The following is an 18,812-nucleotide window of genomic DNA, read 5'->3' as shown; positions in this document are numbered from 1 at the left end:
GATCTTATTGGTTGCAACACGAATTGCATCATGTTCTCCATACATGGATCAAAACTCTACTAGAAAAGCCTGTAGATTATCCAATATTAGATCTTGTTGTTCAAGAAAAGATGAAAATTATGATAGTGCTGAACCTGAAAGAAGCGTACCAATGAATCTAACTTGCAATCTTGGAATTGGATAGCTTTGGAGTTGAAGTTCAATCACAAGTTGTAATTAATTGATAAATCCTCGAAATTTGGATCTGGTACCATCAAACTTCTCGGGTAGGGCAATTCTTGGTTCTCTACCATTAGAAGGGTATTCCACCATAGGAGAAAGGATATGGTTTGGTGCAGATGTTGAAGCAGCTCCAACCATTTCTATATCTTCACTTCTTGCCAATCTTGTTACTCCTTGTGGTGGTAAATTGAGTTGATGCATCGCAAGCATTAACTCCCTCAATTGCTCTTGCATTTGTGCCATTGCACTCTTCATTTCAACAAGTTCTGCCATGATAACACTTAGAAAAGAGAAGATGTCTAATATCGCTTAAGATAAATAAAAGAGAAGACTTGAGAACAAAGAAAATACTAACGACAATATCAGTTTAGAAGAGGGTAATCCATAACTTTTAATCTGCTTATATCTTATCAAGAAAAAGGAATAATCCACTCTTAATCAAGATTAGACAAAGCTCTGATATTATAGGTGTACTCTTGTCAATCTGTCAAGGACAAGAACTCGATGAAAAAGTAATTCAGATAAGTGAGCCTTCACTCAAAGAAAGCTAACAAAATATAAATAAATAAGTATGTATATTGAAAGAGAAACTAGAATGGCTATTGCCAAAAGACAAGAAAACTAGAGACCCTTGAAACTAGACTGGAAGCAAGAAAGGAGTTGACAAGAGTAAGAAGGCTTCACTCTTGTCTCTATATATACTATCTAACTAGTGGCTACATGGCGACGTTCTATAGGACCTCCAATATGTGTTGACTTTGTAGGACACATGCCTTGATTTACAAGGCAAGTTTTTCTACGTGTAGGCCACATAATTAGCTTGGTCTTCAAGCTAACAACATGTGTGGCACATGGCCAACTTGTTGACTACGTTTCTAATCCAAAAAGTCAATTAAAGACACCTATGAAGTCAAAACAGCGTCTATAAAGCTTCTAAGAAGCTTCCATATCAAATACTATAGAATTAACTTACTTTTACCTACTTTTACTTACTTCTACATATTTGTATATATAATTATGAGTATGTCCGTGACACATTGTATAGCATTTTAGAAAGAATTTAGAGCAGTTATCTAAGTAGAATCGACCATGAAACCTTCTAAAAAAGACTTAAGGTGGTTATTTTAGTAGGATCCACTATAGAACCTTTTAGAAGGAGTTTAATGTAATTATCTAAATGGGATCCACTATGGAACCTTCTAGAAGGAGTTTAGGGTGGTTATCTAAGTAGGATCCATCATCTAAGAATGCTTTAGAAACTCTAAGGTAATAGAACAAAGTATAAATAAGATTGATCAGGGCCTTTAAGGAATTTGATTAGGTATAGCTTTGGACCTTTTCTTTTAATAAAGTTGGATTTTGTATCTTCTTGTTCAATTCTATTTTTTCCTATTTTTATTTTCACAATTTTATCTTTCGTATTCTATTCTGCTTAGTTCTATTCAATTTTATTCTATTTCTATTTGCATAATTTTGTCTTTTGTATTATATTATGTTTAATTCTATTTAATTTTGTTTTGATCCATTTTATCATACTTTATGATAGAATTTTATATTGCTATAAATTAGAAGAGTATTAGACTCTTAAGATAAACTCGTCATATTTCATATTTGCTTCTATGGCCAAATTCACCACTATTAGAACCATTGTAGCAATTGAGGCAGTAATGAACTTTGAAATGCATCAAATGGATGTGAAAATAGCTTTTTTAAATAAAAAGTTGAAAGAAGACATCTACATGGATGAATTTCAAGGATTTATTGAAAAAGACAAACAACACCTTATTTGTAAATTGAAGAAATCCTTGTATAAACTAAAACAATCACCAAGGATATGGTACCAACGTATTGACACATCTTTTATAAATGAAGGATTTGTAAAGAGTGAGGTTGATCATTTGTTATATGTAATGCAATTAAATGCGTTTATATTAATTATCATCCTTTATGTTGATTATTTAATCATATTGACTAATACTATGAAGAAGATGGATTGATTGAAGGAAAAATTTTAAAAAATAAATATGAAATGAATGATTTAAAAAAACTCCATTATTATTTAGAAATAGAATTTATAAAAGATCATGGTAACAAGACCATTACAATAAACCAAAGTAAGTATAGTAAAGAAGTATTGAAAAAAATTAATATGGATTAATGCAAGCCTATTGGAATATCTTTGAAGGCCAATTCAAAGTTGATGAAGCTCATAAATGAAGAATTTGCTGAAGTTGAAGATAAAATAAAAGATGTTCCATATAAAACAACAATAGACTCACTTATATATGCAATAGTTGATACAAAAATGGATCTTGTATATGTGACAAGTGTTATGGATCAACACATATGAAAGACTAGATAAATTAATTGGGCAACCATCAAGAAAATTATGAGGTACTTGAAAGGTAGTTTGAACTTTAAATTATATCTTAGAAGAGATAATATTACATCTTATGATTATTGTGATGTAAATTCGATTGGAGATATAAATGATAGAAAGTCAATAATAAAATATATGTTCTTTATTGGAATAGGAATTATTTCATGGAATTACAAGAAACAACCAACAATTGCAAGGTCTACAATAGAAGTAGAATCCATTGTAGCAAGTAATGATATAATCGAGGCAATTTGGCTAAGATAAGTTTATAAGACATTGAACTTATACAATTAGAAGTAATTCCAATGAAATATGATAATTAAGGATGTCTTACTTTTATAAAAAATTCAAAGCATTATTCAAGAACTAAAGATATTAACATTCAATATTACTACATAAGAGAGAAGATTGAAGTGGGAGTAATTGACATAGAGTATTGTGCAATGTAAGACATGCTTATTGATTTGCTAACAAAAGTACTATTGAAGGATAGAAATTAGAAGTTGACAAAGGCATTAGGTTTAAAAGCCTTTAATTAATAATAAAGTAGAATTGTTAAAATAATAATAAGATATTATATAAAAGATATTAATTTAAGTAAGTTACTAATATTTAAATAGTGAAGGTAAGGTACTAATATAATAACTATAATTTTAGGTGGCAACTAGATTAACAAGAATTTAAGATTTTGTTGGATGAAGAAAAGAAAGATGAAGATGATCATTGATGAAGTTCAAGTATAATAAATGTAAATTTTTTCTACAAGTAAAGAATGTCAAAAGTGAAATGTATATCATTCTATACTTTTCTTAAGTGTAATAATTTTGATTTCTGCTTACTTGTATCTTACTTATTGTATTTATTCAATGAAATCAATTAAAAAATTAGAATAAAGAATATAAAAATATAATTGGATTAAAATCTCAAATATTTGAATTTTAAGATCAGTGAGATTTTTGTCACTTTGAGATATCTATTAATTTAATTGAAGCAAGATTTTATGAAAATAAAGTGAGTATATGTTTTTAGACTTTTGATAATTTATAAAACAATTAAATTGTTCAAAAAAGAGTAAATGTTGTTAAAAGATCAACATTTAGGTCAAAAAAGGAGGATGGCCAATATCTAAGAGTATTTGAAGCTCTTTTATTCAATCAATAAGTTTTATTTTTTTTTCAAGCTTTTTACACTTGTTTATTTCTTTTTTTTAAAAAAATAAATAATTTAATTAGTAATTATTGAGATTTCAAAACAACTATAAGAATTTAATTAGGATTTATTAAGGATTTATTTAAGATTTTATTAGAATCAATGTAAATATATATCACAAGAAACAACCTTAATTCTAGGTTAGCAATAAAATATGATTGCTTTATTGTAATATAATAAATAATTATCTTTATTACAAGTTAGATTATTATAGACTTGGATTTTTTTATTTGTGAATAAAAAAATATAATTTTATGTTAATTATATTTATTCACATCTTTGAAGATCTATCTTGTATTCCATATATCTCTTTTTAAACCATATAAGACAATAAATATTTTGAAAAGATAACAAATATCACATCTTCCTATAGAAGTGGATAACAATCAAGAATTTGAGATAGAAGAAGTCTTAGATTCAAGATGGCACCAAAATAGATTGAAATATCTTCTACATTGGCATAGATATGATATTAATAAATACACATTGGAGCCATCTAAGAATCTTGGACATGCAAAAGAGAAGGTTAATGCTTTTTATCAACAACATCTATCAAAATAAAGATAAAGAGTCAAAAAAATCCTTGCTATTAAGCAAAGCAAATTCAATAAATATTGCATTTTATCTTCTATCTTTATTTGTAGTTTTTTTTTGTATTTATGGTAATAAAGAGATGAAAAATCAACAACCAACATATTCGACTCAAGAGCTATTGTTTGTTGAGTTATTGGATAAGACATTGTAATTATCACAATTTTTAAGATAACGTAATAGAAATGAAGATCCTTTAAAATAACATATTTTTTTTCAAGTAGATAGCAAGCTACAACACGTTTGATATTATAACTTTAGAAGATACTTTCAATATTTGGTGATGTTATTAGAAATAAAAACTACTCTAAATAATATTTAAAATTTTTTATTTGAATAATGTTATAAAATTTTCAAAAATAATTTAATATATATGTAGTATTTTTGCTATAGTATGGAATACTATCAATGGCTGAGAAGACCTATCAACTACTTCTAAAGAAAATAAAATTTAGAATATGCAACAAATACAATTCATTGCATCTTGAACTTCTTCAATATGTAATTGCTACTACTTATAGAACTTGTCTATAGAAAGTGGAATATTATCCCGAAAAAAATATTTATTTTAATAATTATTAAAATAATATATACATTTTAAAGTTAATAAAATAAAATAAAATAAATAATATCTAGTAAAAAAGCTTCTTAAAAACTTTATAGATGTGATTTTTTTAATATATATTTATAGGTGATTAGTACGTTAATAACTTGGCTAACAAGTTGGCCATGTATTGCACTTATTGGCTACTTGTGGTACAAGTTGGACATGTGGCACACATATAAGAAACATGCATGGGAAATTAAAAACTTGTCTTATAAGTTGGATACCTATTAGAAGTTGTATAAAATGCTATTACTTAGTTCTTAATTAGATAGTATACATAGAAGTAAGAGTGAGGCCTTCATTATTCTTTTCAATTCTTTTCTTAATTCTAGTATAGTTTCAAGAGTTCTTAATTTTATAGTCTTTGGAAAAAGCCATTCCAATTTCTTCTTAAATACACATATCCCCTTATTTCTTTTTTGTCATTTCTCTTTGAAAAACATCTTACTTGATTATTTACATTCATCAAGTTCTTATCTTTAATACTATTGTAATGAACATCATACTTATCATTTGAAAAAGTAAAAAAATAATTATAAATGCTTATAAAAAATCTAGTATATTAAAAAAATATTTATTTAAATATTAAAATGTTCATAAAATTTAATTACATATTAAAATTTTGATGATGAATAATTAGTTTATTTATAAAATACATAAAGATATTAACATCAATATTTTAAATTTTAGAAAAAAAAATATGTCAAATTATATTACATCTTTTACTTTATCAATTTGAAATTTTATAATTATAATTTTTTTTTAAATACTAATTAAAAAATCTTTAATAAATATAGCTCATACATTCAATCCAAACAGACTTTAGTTTTTTAATTAATTAATTTTTTTATAGATTTTGTTTTTGTTTTTGTTTTTTTTTTTTTTTTTTGAAATTTTTTTCATAACTTGGAAGTTACTTTTAAGTATAATATATAGGATGGATTTTAATGTCAAAATCGGCATCAAACTCAGAATTATTATGTAGTTTGATCAAAATTCAAAATTTATTAAATATGGTATTATTATTGATTGACAAAGTATTTGTGTTTTACAAATGTATCTTATTATCTAGAAACCAATATAAATAAATAAATAAACAAGAAGAAAATAAAGAAGGTGGGCATAGTTGCTAGGATCTAGAGATTGGTTTCTATATATATATATATATATATATATATATATAACTATATGTCTATACACACAAAAATAATAATATAGTTTATCATAAAGGTTAAAATTGAATTCGTGAAGTAAAAAATGAATCTCTCATATGTGCTGATTGAAATTTATGCTTAAAAATTCTCAGGCTCCAAAATTAAAACAAATAAATCAAACTACTAACATTAATAACCTCCCACTATTGTTGCTATTTATTCAACATGTCATCTATTTACAAGTTTTATTCCTTGGCATGTATAATGCCATGGTTAACAATCTATGCCATGTGGACGACTGTGGGGAGGGAGGATCGTGGACTTGGGCAGCGAAGTCGGGCAGAAGAAGTTTACGACGGAATCCGGACGGAGACTGGGAGGGCTGTCTGACAGGACAGACGGACGGACTCGTGCACACCCCCCTCCCTCCCTGGCAGGACCCTTCCGCTCACCCGTTCCCCGATCCCGAGACCCGTTCTACAGACCTAACCTCCGAAGCTTCTGCTGAGTCCCCTCCACTGTCTCTCTTTCACTACGATCCACCTCTACGCTTGCTCCTACTCTCACAATAGCTCCCACTCTCCGTCCCTCGAAGCCCAAAGATTGCTGGTGCTTTCGAGCATCCAAATTTGGCGCTTCTCAACGCGCTTTTATGGAGCCTTAGCTTACGGTCCGTCTCCGTCTCCTTCCTCTGCATCGCGGGATTTCTTAGTATTTCATAAATATTTTTAAAATGTTTTCTTTGGTGTTTACTGGCTCGGTATGGAGGATCGCAGAGGTTAGAACGGCAACTACTGGCTGGATGTGGATTATAGTTGCATGATTTGGTTGGGAGAGGCAGCGGATTTGTTTGACGAACTTTCATGTTGCCTTTATTTTTTTATTTGATGTCGCATTTAGTGATGTCCAGTGTAAAGGCGCTCGTAGGTGACTCAGATTTTGTGGAGTGGAATCTGAAGTGGAATTCGCAGTGTGGATGTTGAATTTGGGCCTTCGTTTTGTGAAGCATCGTAGTGGATTGCTGTAGTTGTTTTGTATTATTATGCTTCTGGTTGTAAGCCAATTTATGCAACTTTGATGTTTTTATCCAAACTCAGCGCAGTTTTAATTGTTCAGGTTAGTTCCAGCTGAAATACTTTAGTTGATTTGTCATTCTTAGGCGTAGGTTTTTGTGCAGCCGTCGATGTCTTTTCGGAGACGACCGAGTTTGGAGAGCTCTTCCGCTTGTGCCTTCGTCAACTTTGGATCCCAGAATGGGATCGCATTATCTCAAGGGCTTTTCGTCCTAGGGTTGAATCTCTTGGAGGGGCTGCCATTTTTAAAGATCCAACTAGTTAGATCCACATTCTCCATAATATGTGAATAAATTCGTCTCCGCCAAATCAGACACGATTGAAACTTTCTGTGCAGGAAGTGGAGTAACATGGTCAAAGTCATTTGTTTTGTCACTAGTCTATGATGCTACCAAGACCTTTTTTGTTGTGCACTCCTACGATTAAAATGCGAAACGGCGATTGTTTCAGATTCTGATGAACAGAACTGGAGCAGTGTATATCCTAGGCCAAAAATGTGGACGGATAAAACTAGGAAATCTGTTAAGCGGTTTGCGTATCTGCTTTTGGAGGATGGGGATCAATATATTCAAGATTGGATTGCTTCCTGTCGACCTGGATTGGTTGGACCTGGTGCACAGAAGGTATACTCCAACAAATTTCACGTTCTGTAGTAGATTGGTTTTGTGATTGACTGCAACTGGTTTCACTTTCAAGTGATGATCATGATTGTCCTTTCTCTCTTGGTTTATTCCTTTTCAGATCGTCCGTACGACAACCGGCATTCGAGCAAATAACCTCAGGTATCTAACTTTTGTGCCGTTGTACTCATGCTGTTCATTTCTTTTGCAGCCCTCTCAGCAGAGAAAGTTGAAAGGTCGCTTACGGCTATGTGCACGAGCTATATTTTTTGAGCCTGATTATATCAAGGCTCCTATTCTCATGTTTCCTTTTTCAAAAATAACAAAGATTGAGCAACTCGTAGAACCCTCGCCAACTACATCTACTCCTACCAGCAAATGGAAGAGTCGGCAGGAAGGCTTCGTATTGAACACCAGCATGGTTATAAAAATGAAAGAGGATGGGATTGATGCTCCGTATGTATTTGAAAAGAAGAGCAGCATCTGGTGGTTCTCGTTGGAGTTTGCTCCTGTTCAACAGGTGCATCAGCTTTTCTCGGACCAGCATTGTTGTTTTCTTAAACTGTTACTTGGACTGTAGGGGATAGTCCATCGTATTCGTCTGGTAGAATCGACCAATTCTGATCCAAGTGAGTTTGTGTGTTTCATGCTGCAGTTTTTACATCAAGCGCAGTCATTGTTATCCATAAATGCATTACCATTTGCTGAAAGAGATATGGTATTACAAAATGCAGCGGCTCAAAGAGAAGCCAAGGCGCAGTTTGACAAAAGTCGCCTAGTAGATCTTAGTGAGTACGTCTTACTCGATCTTCCAGCCTTTCAGGTATAATCTTTTCCTATTCTCTTCTTGCTTTCAGTTGATCCGTTTGGACCACCTCCTATAATGCTTGGTTCCGCTGAATTTTCTTAATATAAATAAATAAATAACACTGGCAAATGGGCTCTTTTAATAATTTTTTATTCTGACCAAGCCTTGCAATGCGTTCATTTTTAACCTTGTTTCGATTGATTCACGATCTTCACTTTATCTCAGATTGTTCCGACCGCATCTGAAAATCATAGGGAAAGACGCAGACTTTATTTCCTTGACTTTTGTACCTACAGCTAGCTTCTTCTCTGATGCTCCAGTGGTTTGAGTCTTTGCCAGGTGACCCCATTGGTTCGAGAACCAGGTCGACTGGTGCTAACCCAGGCTCGTATCTATTTTCAGGTACATTTTGAAGTATTCAGATTATACGAGGAAGTAAATACTCTTGATGGCAACACGAGATTGAAATGCAGTTTTACTTCCAAGAAATTACTTCAGAATTTATCTCAGCGATAATAATGAGATAATTAGCATTTGTGTCATCTATGGATGTAGCATTGGCCTGTCAATTTGCCTCAACGTTTGTTATCCCTTCACTACTTTGACTGCAGCCACTGCATAATCTAAACGATGACAATCCAGTCCGATCACAACCTTACAGCGAAGTTTTAGCTGTAGCACGTCGGCGGCATTCGCTGCGACCTATTGGACTAGAAATATTTTTCAAGATTGTTACTGAGTCAGGGGCTGCACCTGGTGGTGGAGTTGCTGAGGGTGCAAGTGCTTTTTTCACCTTTCGTGATTCTAATCTACGTGATCAGGTTGTATCCATGCTGCTCGAACAATTAGGGGTAAACACTTATTCTCACTCCTGGAAGATCCCATGTTTTGTGGGACTGGTAGCAGCCGCATCTCTACTCCTAAATCTGATCAGAGTTATAATGGAGCATCTGCTGCTTGCCTAAACGTTTAGTGATAAATTGTCATCTATGGTTGCACCATCAAGTTCTTGTGTAGATTCTATTTAAGCTTCGTAGAATACATCAAGTTCTCTGCTCATCTATCTATTACTCTTTTTTCCCTTTTCTTTTTCCTTTTCTTTTCTCTGCTTCTGAGATGATGCGGCCAATGATCTTATCACTGACACACCAAATGTTTTGCTAGTGTCCTAATAAATTTTAATTTACATAGGCTGCACATCTGAAAGTGAAGGGTACAGTAGTGGAATCAATATATTATTTACACTGGAATCGAAATGCCAACCAGGATCCTAAATGATTGTATTGATGGGCCCGTGCTAACAGGGACAATCAGGTGCTGCTGCCGCTGCAGGATCACTTCTTGAAGCTGACAGTTCCTGGCTTAACAGAGTCACTGCAGCCTGGCAGGTCCGATCTTTTTTCTACCCTTTTTCTGTTGCAAAACGGAGGTAGCGAATTTGGTCAAATAATATACGATCAGAATTTGTGTCTTTCCTTAGATTGGTTCAACCAATGACAGTGCTTCCACTGAACTCCAGTCAACTTTCGTATTTTATTCTTTTATGCACCGTGTTTGTTGACCGGTAATCATGCAATATCCTCGGAAGTCTTTTCGCAATCTTTGCATTTATCAATTTGTGAGCGGCAATTTTAGAAGTGTTACATTTTCCGCAGTTACTTATGAAGAGATACATTTTAATGCTCTAGACTTGCTACACTTTATCCTCCATTCTGATGGTTTGAATGCATTCTTGCCAGGCAAGGCTTGTCTCAAATTACGACTATTTGATGTATCTCAATTTAGCAGCTGGACGTAGCTTCTGTGATCTAACGCAATGGCCAATCATGCCATGGATATTGTGTGATTATAAAAGTTCTAAATTGGATCTCACAGATCCAAGTGTGTATCGTGACCTATCCAAGGTGGTTATTTTTCCTAGCCTTCGAGTTATTGGGTCGTTTTTGCTTTCTGGCCCTTGTCTTTTCTGGTATATGTAGACATTGCAGCATGTGGCCATCGTGCGCTTATCTCAACTGTCGTGTGTTGACAGCCTATTGGAGCTCTTAACCCTACACGTCTCGATGTTTTCCTGGAACGCTTCTCACAAGTATGCTTATCGAAAATTGCGTCACATCCCTTGAGCAACTTTTACTTGGTTGTCGATTAGTTTGAATGAGATCACTGTGAAATTTATGATCTCATTATGACGCAGGAATGGTAAATTTCCTTCGAAGACCATACTAAACTGTCATGTATGGTTGGGGTGGTTAATCTCAATGTAGATGCCGCAAGAAGACTATTCAAGGGCTCCGTTTTTATATGGAACTCATTACTCCACCCCTGGGTAAGCTGTGGCTTTTGTTGTTATCGAGGATATGTTGATACTTGTGATATGTAGGTTATTTACGCAGGATAATGGGAGGACGTTTATAGTTCTAACGAATGGCTGAGGCAACCTTTTTTATGTCTTGATCAGATATGTCCTTTACTGGCTTGTTCGAGCTGCTCCCGCTCACATGCTTCGCCTTCAGGTATTTGATTGTGTTAACATATCAAATGTAATTAAATAAATAATCTGGGGTTTGAAGCCTGCACACCTAATTTTAGTGAAGCATATGTGGCATAATCTTAAATGGTGTGATGCACTTCTTGCATAAACTGGCTAAGCTAAGCTAGTTATCTTTCGCAAAGTGAATGCCATCCAGAGCTTGTAGACCATTTCTATTCTCATCATTCCTTCCATTTATGTTTCAGGGTTTAGAGATGTACTTACAAACCCGTGTTTCACTCAACTCGAGACGGGAGAATGATTGCTTTGTAAAATTGATGAAATTGACACAATATATAGCAGCATAAGGCACTTCGTATATATAACATGGTTGTGTGAACCCTTTCTAGTAGTGAGTATTCTTCGGTGGCTTGTAGAAGACCATGAACAACGTACGTGTGGTAACTGTACTCGGGAGTGGTGTTGATTTGGGAAAGATGGATGGCAGAATGGCAGGTTTGATTCTCCTGATCGCCTCTTCGTCAGTGTAGCAGAGTCTTGGGAAAGTGTACTTAACAATCCAGCTGACCTAAAGGAGCTGATTCCTGAATTTTACGCCCCTCCTTCTGACTTCCTAGTGAAAAGGTATGATATATTTTTTCTGCTCAGAAATTTATGTTAGTATTCACTCGCATTTCTACTTTGTCTTTCAATGTACTAAATGCTTGGATGTGATTTCTTCTTCTCAAGAACAGTAATTAGCTCGTTAGGTTGTAAGCATACTGGATTCTGATCAAATGTGAGGCTGATACTTCAGAGAAGGTTTGAACTTGGGTATTCGTCAGAATGGAGAGCCTGTGGGTGATGTCAAGTTGCCCCCTTGGTAAAATTCTCTCCTTTCACTTCATAAAGCAGGAATAAGTTGCAAATTTGTGTTCATGAGAACCTTTCCCTTGCAAGTATTTCATAGTACTTAAGGTATCTAAAGATACATGATTGGGTCAACTTTTGCTGAGTTTTGGAGCTTACTTTGGGACAAATCACTTTCAGGGCGAATGATCCTGATGATTTTATTTCTAAGAATCGGCAAGCATTGGAGAGTCAGCATGTATCGATGCGGCTACATTCTTGGATAGATTTGATTTTTGGTTACAAACAACGAGGAGAGGTTTGAGAGCTCAACATGTTTCTTCCTTTGTACGGACTTAGTATAATGATTACGGATCTTAGTTGTACTACTGTTCTATTCTATGTCGTCTGGTTTCTGCTATCATGCTTATTTTTTCTGTATTTTCATGCAAAGCTGTTTCAACTACATCCTTACCTTGTTACATATTAAGCTTCTCACCGGTGATAAGTACTAAATTATTGCTTGCAGGCTGCTTTGGCTGCAAACAACCTGTATCATCCTCTAACGTATGAAGGAGTAGTTGATCTGGATAGCATTGACGATCCAGTTGAGCGTGCAGGGCTCGAGGCTCAGGTATCACGGATCATATTTTCTTGCCCCTTCTCAGTCGTGGGAATTTCCTTTAAGACTGACAAATGGGTGCATCCTATGATGGTGCAGCAGTCGAGATGAATCAGACAATGGATAACAGATATCAATAGATTTTGGAGGACTCTTGCTTGTAATGATTTTTAATCTTATGTAGCTGCTTTTTTGAGGGTGATCTTGAGATGCTTCAGCTGAATGCCAGGAACTCTTTCTTTTTGACAGTACTTGTCTTTAGGAATGTTGCGTACCGCTCGAGTTTTTATGGGATTATTCTCTGACCTCTAGTTCTCCAAAATCAGTCTTTTTGGTTCCATTTATAGCTTCCAGTGCTAATTTTTTTCATGGAAATAATTTTCAACTCTTTCACATTGCTCCATGAATTTTGTGTGAGTTGATCACGTGACCTTTATTTAACATTTTACGTGTACGATTTTTCATGTGAACAGATTAACGAGTTTGGTCAGGCACCAAGACAGCTCTTCACTAGTCCTCATCCTTCCAGGTTACTGAAAAGAACGGCAATGGTTGTTAACAGTGACACCCTTTCGAACTATAGTGCCAAGTCAGAAGGTTTTCGTGGTCTGAGTATGGAGTTCGTGTCACGCATCATGGCTCTTGCCTCCTCTTCATCAGATAATGTTGGTACTGTGACTCCCCTTGTTTCTGCCTCTTCTATCAAATTTCAGATTCCTTCTGATGAGCTTACAACCAAAGCAACACTTGTGACGCCTCCCAGAAAGTTGAGGTCTGGAACACCCGTCCCAGCCGGAATTTTGAAAAATAAAGCACATTTCATGACTAGCGACAGTGACACAGAAGACAGTCCCATGGGTAGACATCACGATGATGAGTATGCGGAAAGCGATGGGAGAAAATCTGAAGATGTTTCAGATTGGCGTATTGATTCTGCAGTTTCATCTTCTGGTTCAGATTTCGCTCTATCCGAAGACCCATTTGATGTAGTTAAAAATGTAGTGATTCAGTTGCCGAGTAAATTGCGCCGGAACAGCACTGAGACCAGAGTTGGTCACGAGCGTGACAATTTGGAGGATACTGAACCAGAAAGGCGTTATCCGGAAGCTGGTGTGGTTCTTCAAAATGTAGAAAATGTTGATGAAACAATGGCATGGCATTCCATGTTTCGTCAGAGGCTTTCTGAACCCCAATGTCTAAAATTGCACCGGAGCCCTGTGAATGGATGTGTCCTCTCAGAAGAAAATGCTTCAGGATCTGTAACTATGTACTCTGTCGACAAGGATGGGTTCATAAAGGTGAACTTTGGAGGCCACCTTCCGACGATGCCACAAATTTGAGTTGTATTGCTTAGTGTTATTCATGTGCTACTCTGTAGTGCTTGTTTAATTTACGCTTAAACTTATTTGTCTACCAGTAGCATATTTGTGGTGTGTTCGGCTGAAGCTCTCCAATAAATATCCATATGGCCTGCTTGATTTCATTACCTTGCACCAACAGTGTTGTGTGCGACAACAGGTCTATTCGATCTCCGAGGGTTTTCAGGTCCGAGCAACAAAGCTTGGAACTTTGCCACTCTCATGCCTAGCTCTAGCAAAGAGCTCAGACGCCTACCCGGTTAGTACTTCGTCACATATTTCTTTCATCAACATAGAACTGCTACTTAAGAGATGTGAAGCAAGACAACTGGCATAGCTAGGTGTTATCAATGCTTTCCTTAAGTATCTATTTTTCAGTTCTTTTTAGTAATTAATATGTAGCCTTTAGGAGTTGCTGCTGGAGGTTGAAACTTTATAGGAAAAAGCTTCGATTATCGCTTAAGTATGGATGAAGCCCTCATGGGCAATAGTCGAGTGAATTAAGAACAGATTAAGTAGGGCATATTTCATATTTCTATCTCGGTCTTATATATATATATATATATATATATATATATATATATATATATAGATATATATATATATATTCGAAATAAATTAAACAGAAGCATTCACTAGTAACTTGTCAAGTGAAATAAACGACAATAACATTGTATTTTGATTGTTGCAGACTGTGTTAGCTGGATCCTATGATGATTTCGTCTATGTGTATTCAGTAGACTATGGGCGAGCTCTTAGCAAGGTGAACCTTCACAATTTTGCGCTACTGCCATTTTCTTAGCATAAATATTTGCAATGAACAGGCCTTCTTTTAAGTGCTATTACAATCCACCCTATTGCAAAGTGAATCGTGAACTTTGCTACCTTCATTGGTCCTTGTCAACACTGAAACTTGCTTTGACTGCATGCCTTATCAATATGTTAGTTGTATGGTCATTTCGCTGTGTAGAGTTGCTATGAACGACTAGAAGAGCACTACTTTCTTGAAGCTCCCATCGACTTGAATTTTACGAGATATTTGGTGTTTTGACAGATGAGAGTGCATGATGAGACAGTGTCTTGTGTGCGAATGTCAAGCAGCAGTAGCGAGCGAATGCTGACTGCCTCGTGGGATTCTACATTGAAACTCTGGTCAATCGGTGAAGGTCGAGGGAGCTGGGCTGCGGGCACTGCAGGTGATGATTATGTGATATTTGAGTGGCAGTGCCTCTTCTCCAAAGACTTGAAGTTGATTGACAGGACTTGGTGATGACTTTGTAAGCAGTGAGGTGGTAATTATTACAAATTCATGAAGGCTTCCTGAATAGAGAAACTTGTTTTCAACAGAAACGTTGACAAAAGAGAATGTTTTGTCCCAGCTTTGCCTTGTCCGAATTCTGATTGCAACCCTCTCTACTTGGTTTTACAGCTCAGTTAGCGAACATTAGGGGTTACGGCCAGTGATGTTGAAGTTTTTGGCATTGTGAGTAGTTGCGAATGATCCACGTCGATCTGTTCTTCTTCCTATTACATTCCTTGCTGACGCATTGTTTGTTCTAGCAGCACCTGAGGCTGAGTTTTTGGAGCACGATAGTGCAGTATGGTCTCTCGATGTCCAGCCTGAAGGAAACTTCGCAATTTCTGGTGCTGAAGATGGTATGACGTCTCCCGCTACTGTGATTTTTATTTTTGCTTTGCTGGAAAAGAAGACCTCAAGTTGTTATTAATCATTTGGTTCTTAAAAGATGCGCTATATTTCAGGTTTGAAATAGTTTGAAGACCGAGCATACCATAGGTTGCTCCGGCTGACTTGTTAATTCTGTCTACGTGTCTTCGTGTATTCGTCAAGAGCCAAAGTGCATATTCTATTTGTGCCTTGCAAGTGTGCTTTACGTGGTAACTTAATTAGATTATCAAAATTATTACCTGCATCCTTGGACTTGGTTTTGAATTCGTGTTTTTGTTGTCGTATTCGCCCTTTTCTCCAACCTATCACTCTAGCATGATGGGCAATTAGACCTCATTTTGCCGTGGCAGTATTGGAGCACAGACGTAAATACTTGTTTAAACTATAAATGAGTATGAAATTGCAGGCACAATTCTTGCTTGGGACTTGAGGAACCCTACCTCTTCTGTTTGGCGGTGTAGTGGTGGTGGATCTGCCACAGGATTACGTCTTACTGATGATGTCAATCAAGTAGTTGCGGCATCAACCGACGGTTCATTGCGTGTGCTTGAGGTATGGAATCCAAACTATCCATTACAAACCAAAACAAAACAAATGAACCAAAATCAATCCGCAATTTCTGTATGCGTGGGGAAAATGCAAATTTCAAAGATGAATAGTTTATGAACCTTCTTTTCACTGGTCTGCATCAGTGGATCTAAATTTTCTGTAGCTCTGTTACTGTTTTGTATACAACTTAGGCACTATTTTATAGTTCATTCCAAGGGAAATAAGTTTTCTATGTGCTTTTCAATAGTGCATGTTTAACATTGGTGTTGAATCAGACAAGGCGGTCGGGTGCTGTGCTGGCTAGTAAGGAGTTTAAGAGCTCTTTGCGATGCTGTGAGATTGCCGGAGATTTGATCATCGCTGGAAGGTCATACCACTTCTGAACCATCCCTCGGTCTGTTTACAACTTTCTTCTGTCAATCATGTGTTAGGTGCCTGACAAGCTATCTTGGATTCTCATGCTTGTCTTATGTTGCTGCAGTGCGGATGGATCTTTGTTTTTCTGGCCACATATCTTTCCTTCCAGTGGTAGCACGTCGAAAACGACGGAGTTGGCGACTGAGTTCTTGGATTACTCCCCTTTACGAGACCACACAGACTCCATTAACTGCCTGTCTTTGACCTGCCATGCAAACGGGCGTGCTGCTAGCTTTGCTACTGCATCAAATGATTGCAGCATCAATGTTTACAGCGTTGGAGACAGATGACCGGAAATTCTGCCGATTGAAAAATTCACCTTGATGTATCCACCTTGTATACGAGTCAAATGGTCATCTGATAGATACTCATGAGGACATATAGTTCTGCTATTCGTACTTACGAGTAAGCATTGTGACATCTTGTAACCGTATCGAAGTAATAAACACTTGGGCAGTCCTTCACTTGAGTTGTGAAAGATTAGCCCAGTTGACAACCGGATAATATGTAAATGAGTTCTTTTATCGAGATGGATCATATGTTTGTAAAGTGTACGAACAATTTAGCGCCAGATTGCTCAGTTTTGATGTCGATGTTAAAAGGTACACGCCTCCACTCTGATCTGCACATTCCTAAGCGAGTCCAGATTTGCAGATAGGATGCAATATGTAGTACCAGGAACTCCGGCTTTTTGTTGTGTTAAGTGTGACTAATTTGAGCTGGTACAAATAAACATAACTATTCACCATATGCTACAATTCTGTTCGAGCACTCGTGTATTTCTATTCATCTACTGAGCACATCTGTGGACAGAGCATTCTTCGTCAGCATCTGTCTCCATTCAGGAAAGCATCGTCTTGGATTGTAATCAATATTCATCTCAGTGAGCAGGTGACATTGAAAAGATGAACTTTGTGATGGATGTTCACATTTCGGAGGGGACGATGTGCCACCTTGAAGTTGGGAGAACAGAGGAAGTTCATCAAGACTTTCTATTCTCACTTTCTACTCTCATGATTGAACAACCAGGGTAGAATACATGACGCCACAGTAAGATCATGACTGCCCAGTTTGACATCGATGCTCCTCAAGCTCCTACTTCCAAGTTTTTGCTTGTTCAATTCCAAAGTCTTTGAGAAAAGTTTTATGCCGTGAATGGATGTCTATAATTGTGAAGGCAACATCTTGTTATCTGATAATTTAGTAGATAGGCAAGGCACAATCCAACTCCACCTAGAATCATAGATATTTATAAAATCTTCAAAGTTTTACAAAAATATTTTTATTTGTTTATTTATTTATAATTTACATTCAAAGTAGTTGATAGAATTATAAACTTTTCTTTTAAATAATTTTTAGGAAAAACCTATGCTTTATCATAATATAATATTAATGCAAGATAAAACAAACTTGTGATATAAATGCAAATAGGCAAGTATGATAGCAATACCTCAATTTGAAACAAATAACACAAAATACTAAAATATATATATATCTATATATATTCATAATTTATTCATAAATATATTAAATATTTATAATTTATTTTTATTTTTATTTTTATTTTTTGGAATTACCATGAATCTATAATGTTTGCAAAGACCTAATCAAGACTCAAATTAGTTCATAGTTCAATAAACAAAAATTGAAGATTTGAACAAATATTTTTTAAAAAATTAAAGATTTATTTGTTTAAGTTTGCAAAATGTGACTTTGAAATTGAACAACTTTATTCAAAATGTTTGAAACTATCCTTAATTTTTGTACTTTGTAAATATTTTTTACTTTTATAAAAGTTTATTTAATAAAAATAATTCATAACATGTTGAATATAAGTTTGAAAAAACTAAGATGGTAATACATAGATAGAGTAAAAATTAGCAAGAAAGTTGGTGGTATGTTTGCACAAGAAAATATTATCTTGCAAAAATCCAACTAAATGAAACTTATTTCATAGATTCATGAAGACCTAAGACTTCTATTAGCTCTAAATACAAGAAAGGATATAAATCTTGATAGAAGGACTTATTTTAGGCCTTCTAATGGCCAAGCTAATAGTAGTCTTTTAGAAAAAAAAAATACATAGATAATATAGGTGATCATAGCCTATACTACTATATATTTAATTAATTCTATTATAGAGTAGAAAATAGTGTGGCCAATTATGAAGATAGCAAGATGATGGTATGATAGCAA

General features: G+C 35.1%; 1 protein-coding gene across 7 annotated transcripts; it reads left to right on the top strand.

The window, feature by feature from the left end:
• The first annotated feature begins 6,678 nt into the window (after window positions 1-6,678).
• Window positions 6,679-17,120, top strand: LOC112275956 (uncharacterized). 7 transcript variants are annotated; one of them, XM_090246475.1, is made up of 23 exons: window positions 6,679-6,833; window positions 7,323-7,859; window positions 8,068-8,376; window positions 8,512-8,679; window positions 9,004-9,066; window positions 9,276-9,515; window positions 9,969-10,052; window positions 10,404-10,568; window positions 10,697-10,753; window positions 10,929-10,990; window positions 11,123-11,177; window positions 11,643-11,779; window positions 11,952-12,017; window positions 12,185-12,302; window positions 12,513-12,617; window positions 13,079-13,903; window positions 14,124-14,222; window positions 14,655-14,726; window positions 15,018-15,159; window positions 15,527-15,619; window positions 16,057-16,202; window positions 16,475-16,566; window positions 16,681-17,120. In XM_090246475.1, the coding sequence occupies exons 2-23, from the start codon at window positions 7,731-7,733 to the stop codon at window positions 16,904-16,906; spliced, it is 3,453 nt and encodes a 1,150-aa protein (XP_090102601.1). In that variant the 5' UTR covers window positions 6,679-6,833; window positions 7,323-7,730; the 3' UTR covers window positions 16,907-17,120. The 7 variants fall into 7 exon arrangements, with proteins under 7 accessions (XP_090102601.1, XP_090102600.1, XP_090102598.1 ...); XM_090246474.1 differs by having other exon boundaries at window positions 6,691-6,833; window positions 7,341-7,859; XM_090246472.1 differs by having other exon boundaries at window positions 6,691-6,833; window positions 7,341-7,859; window positions 15,524-15,619.
• Window positions 17,121-18,812: the final 1,692 nt, after the last annotated feature.

Source organism: Physcomitrium patens, chromosome 23 (genome assembly GCF_059467195.1).
Source record: "Physcomitrium patens ecotype Gransden chromosome 23, ASM5946719v1, whole genome shotgun sequence".
Taxonomy (NCBI): Eukaryota; Viridiplantae; Streptophyta; class Bryopsida; order Funariales; family Funariaceae; genus Physcomitrium; species Physcomitrium patens.
The sequence above is the reverse complement of the archived record's forward strand: the minus strand, read 5'-3'. Positions and strand labels throughout refer to the sequence as shown.

Bases quoted from the DNA above. Each gene is read 5' to 3' on its own strand.
- LOC112275956 (XM_073530620.1), top strand. The intron at 10,754-10,928 runs GTATGCTTATCG...ATCTCAATGTAG, and splicing joins TCCTGGAACGCTTCTCACAA to ATGCCGCAAGAAGACTATTC. The intron at 11,780-11,951 runs GTATGATATATT...CTGATACTTCAG, and splicing joins TCTGACTTCCTAGTGAAAAG to AGAAGGTTTGAACTTGGGTA.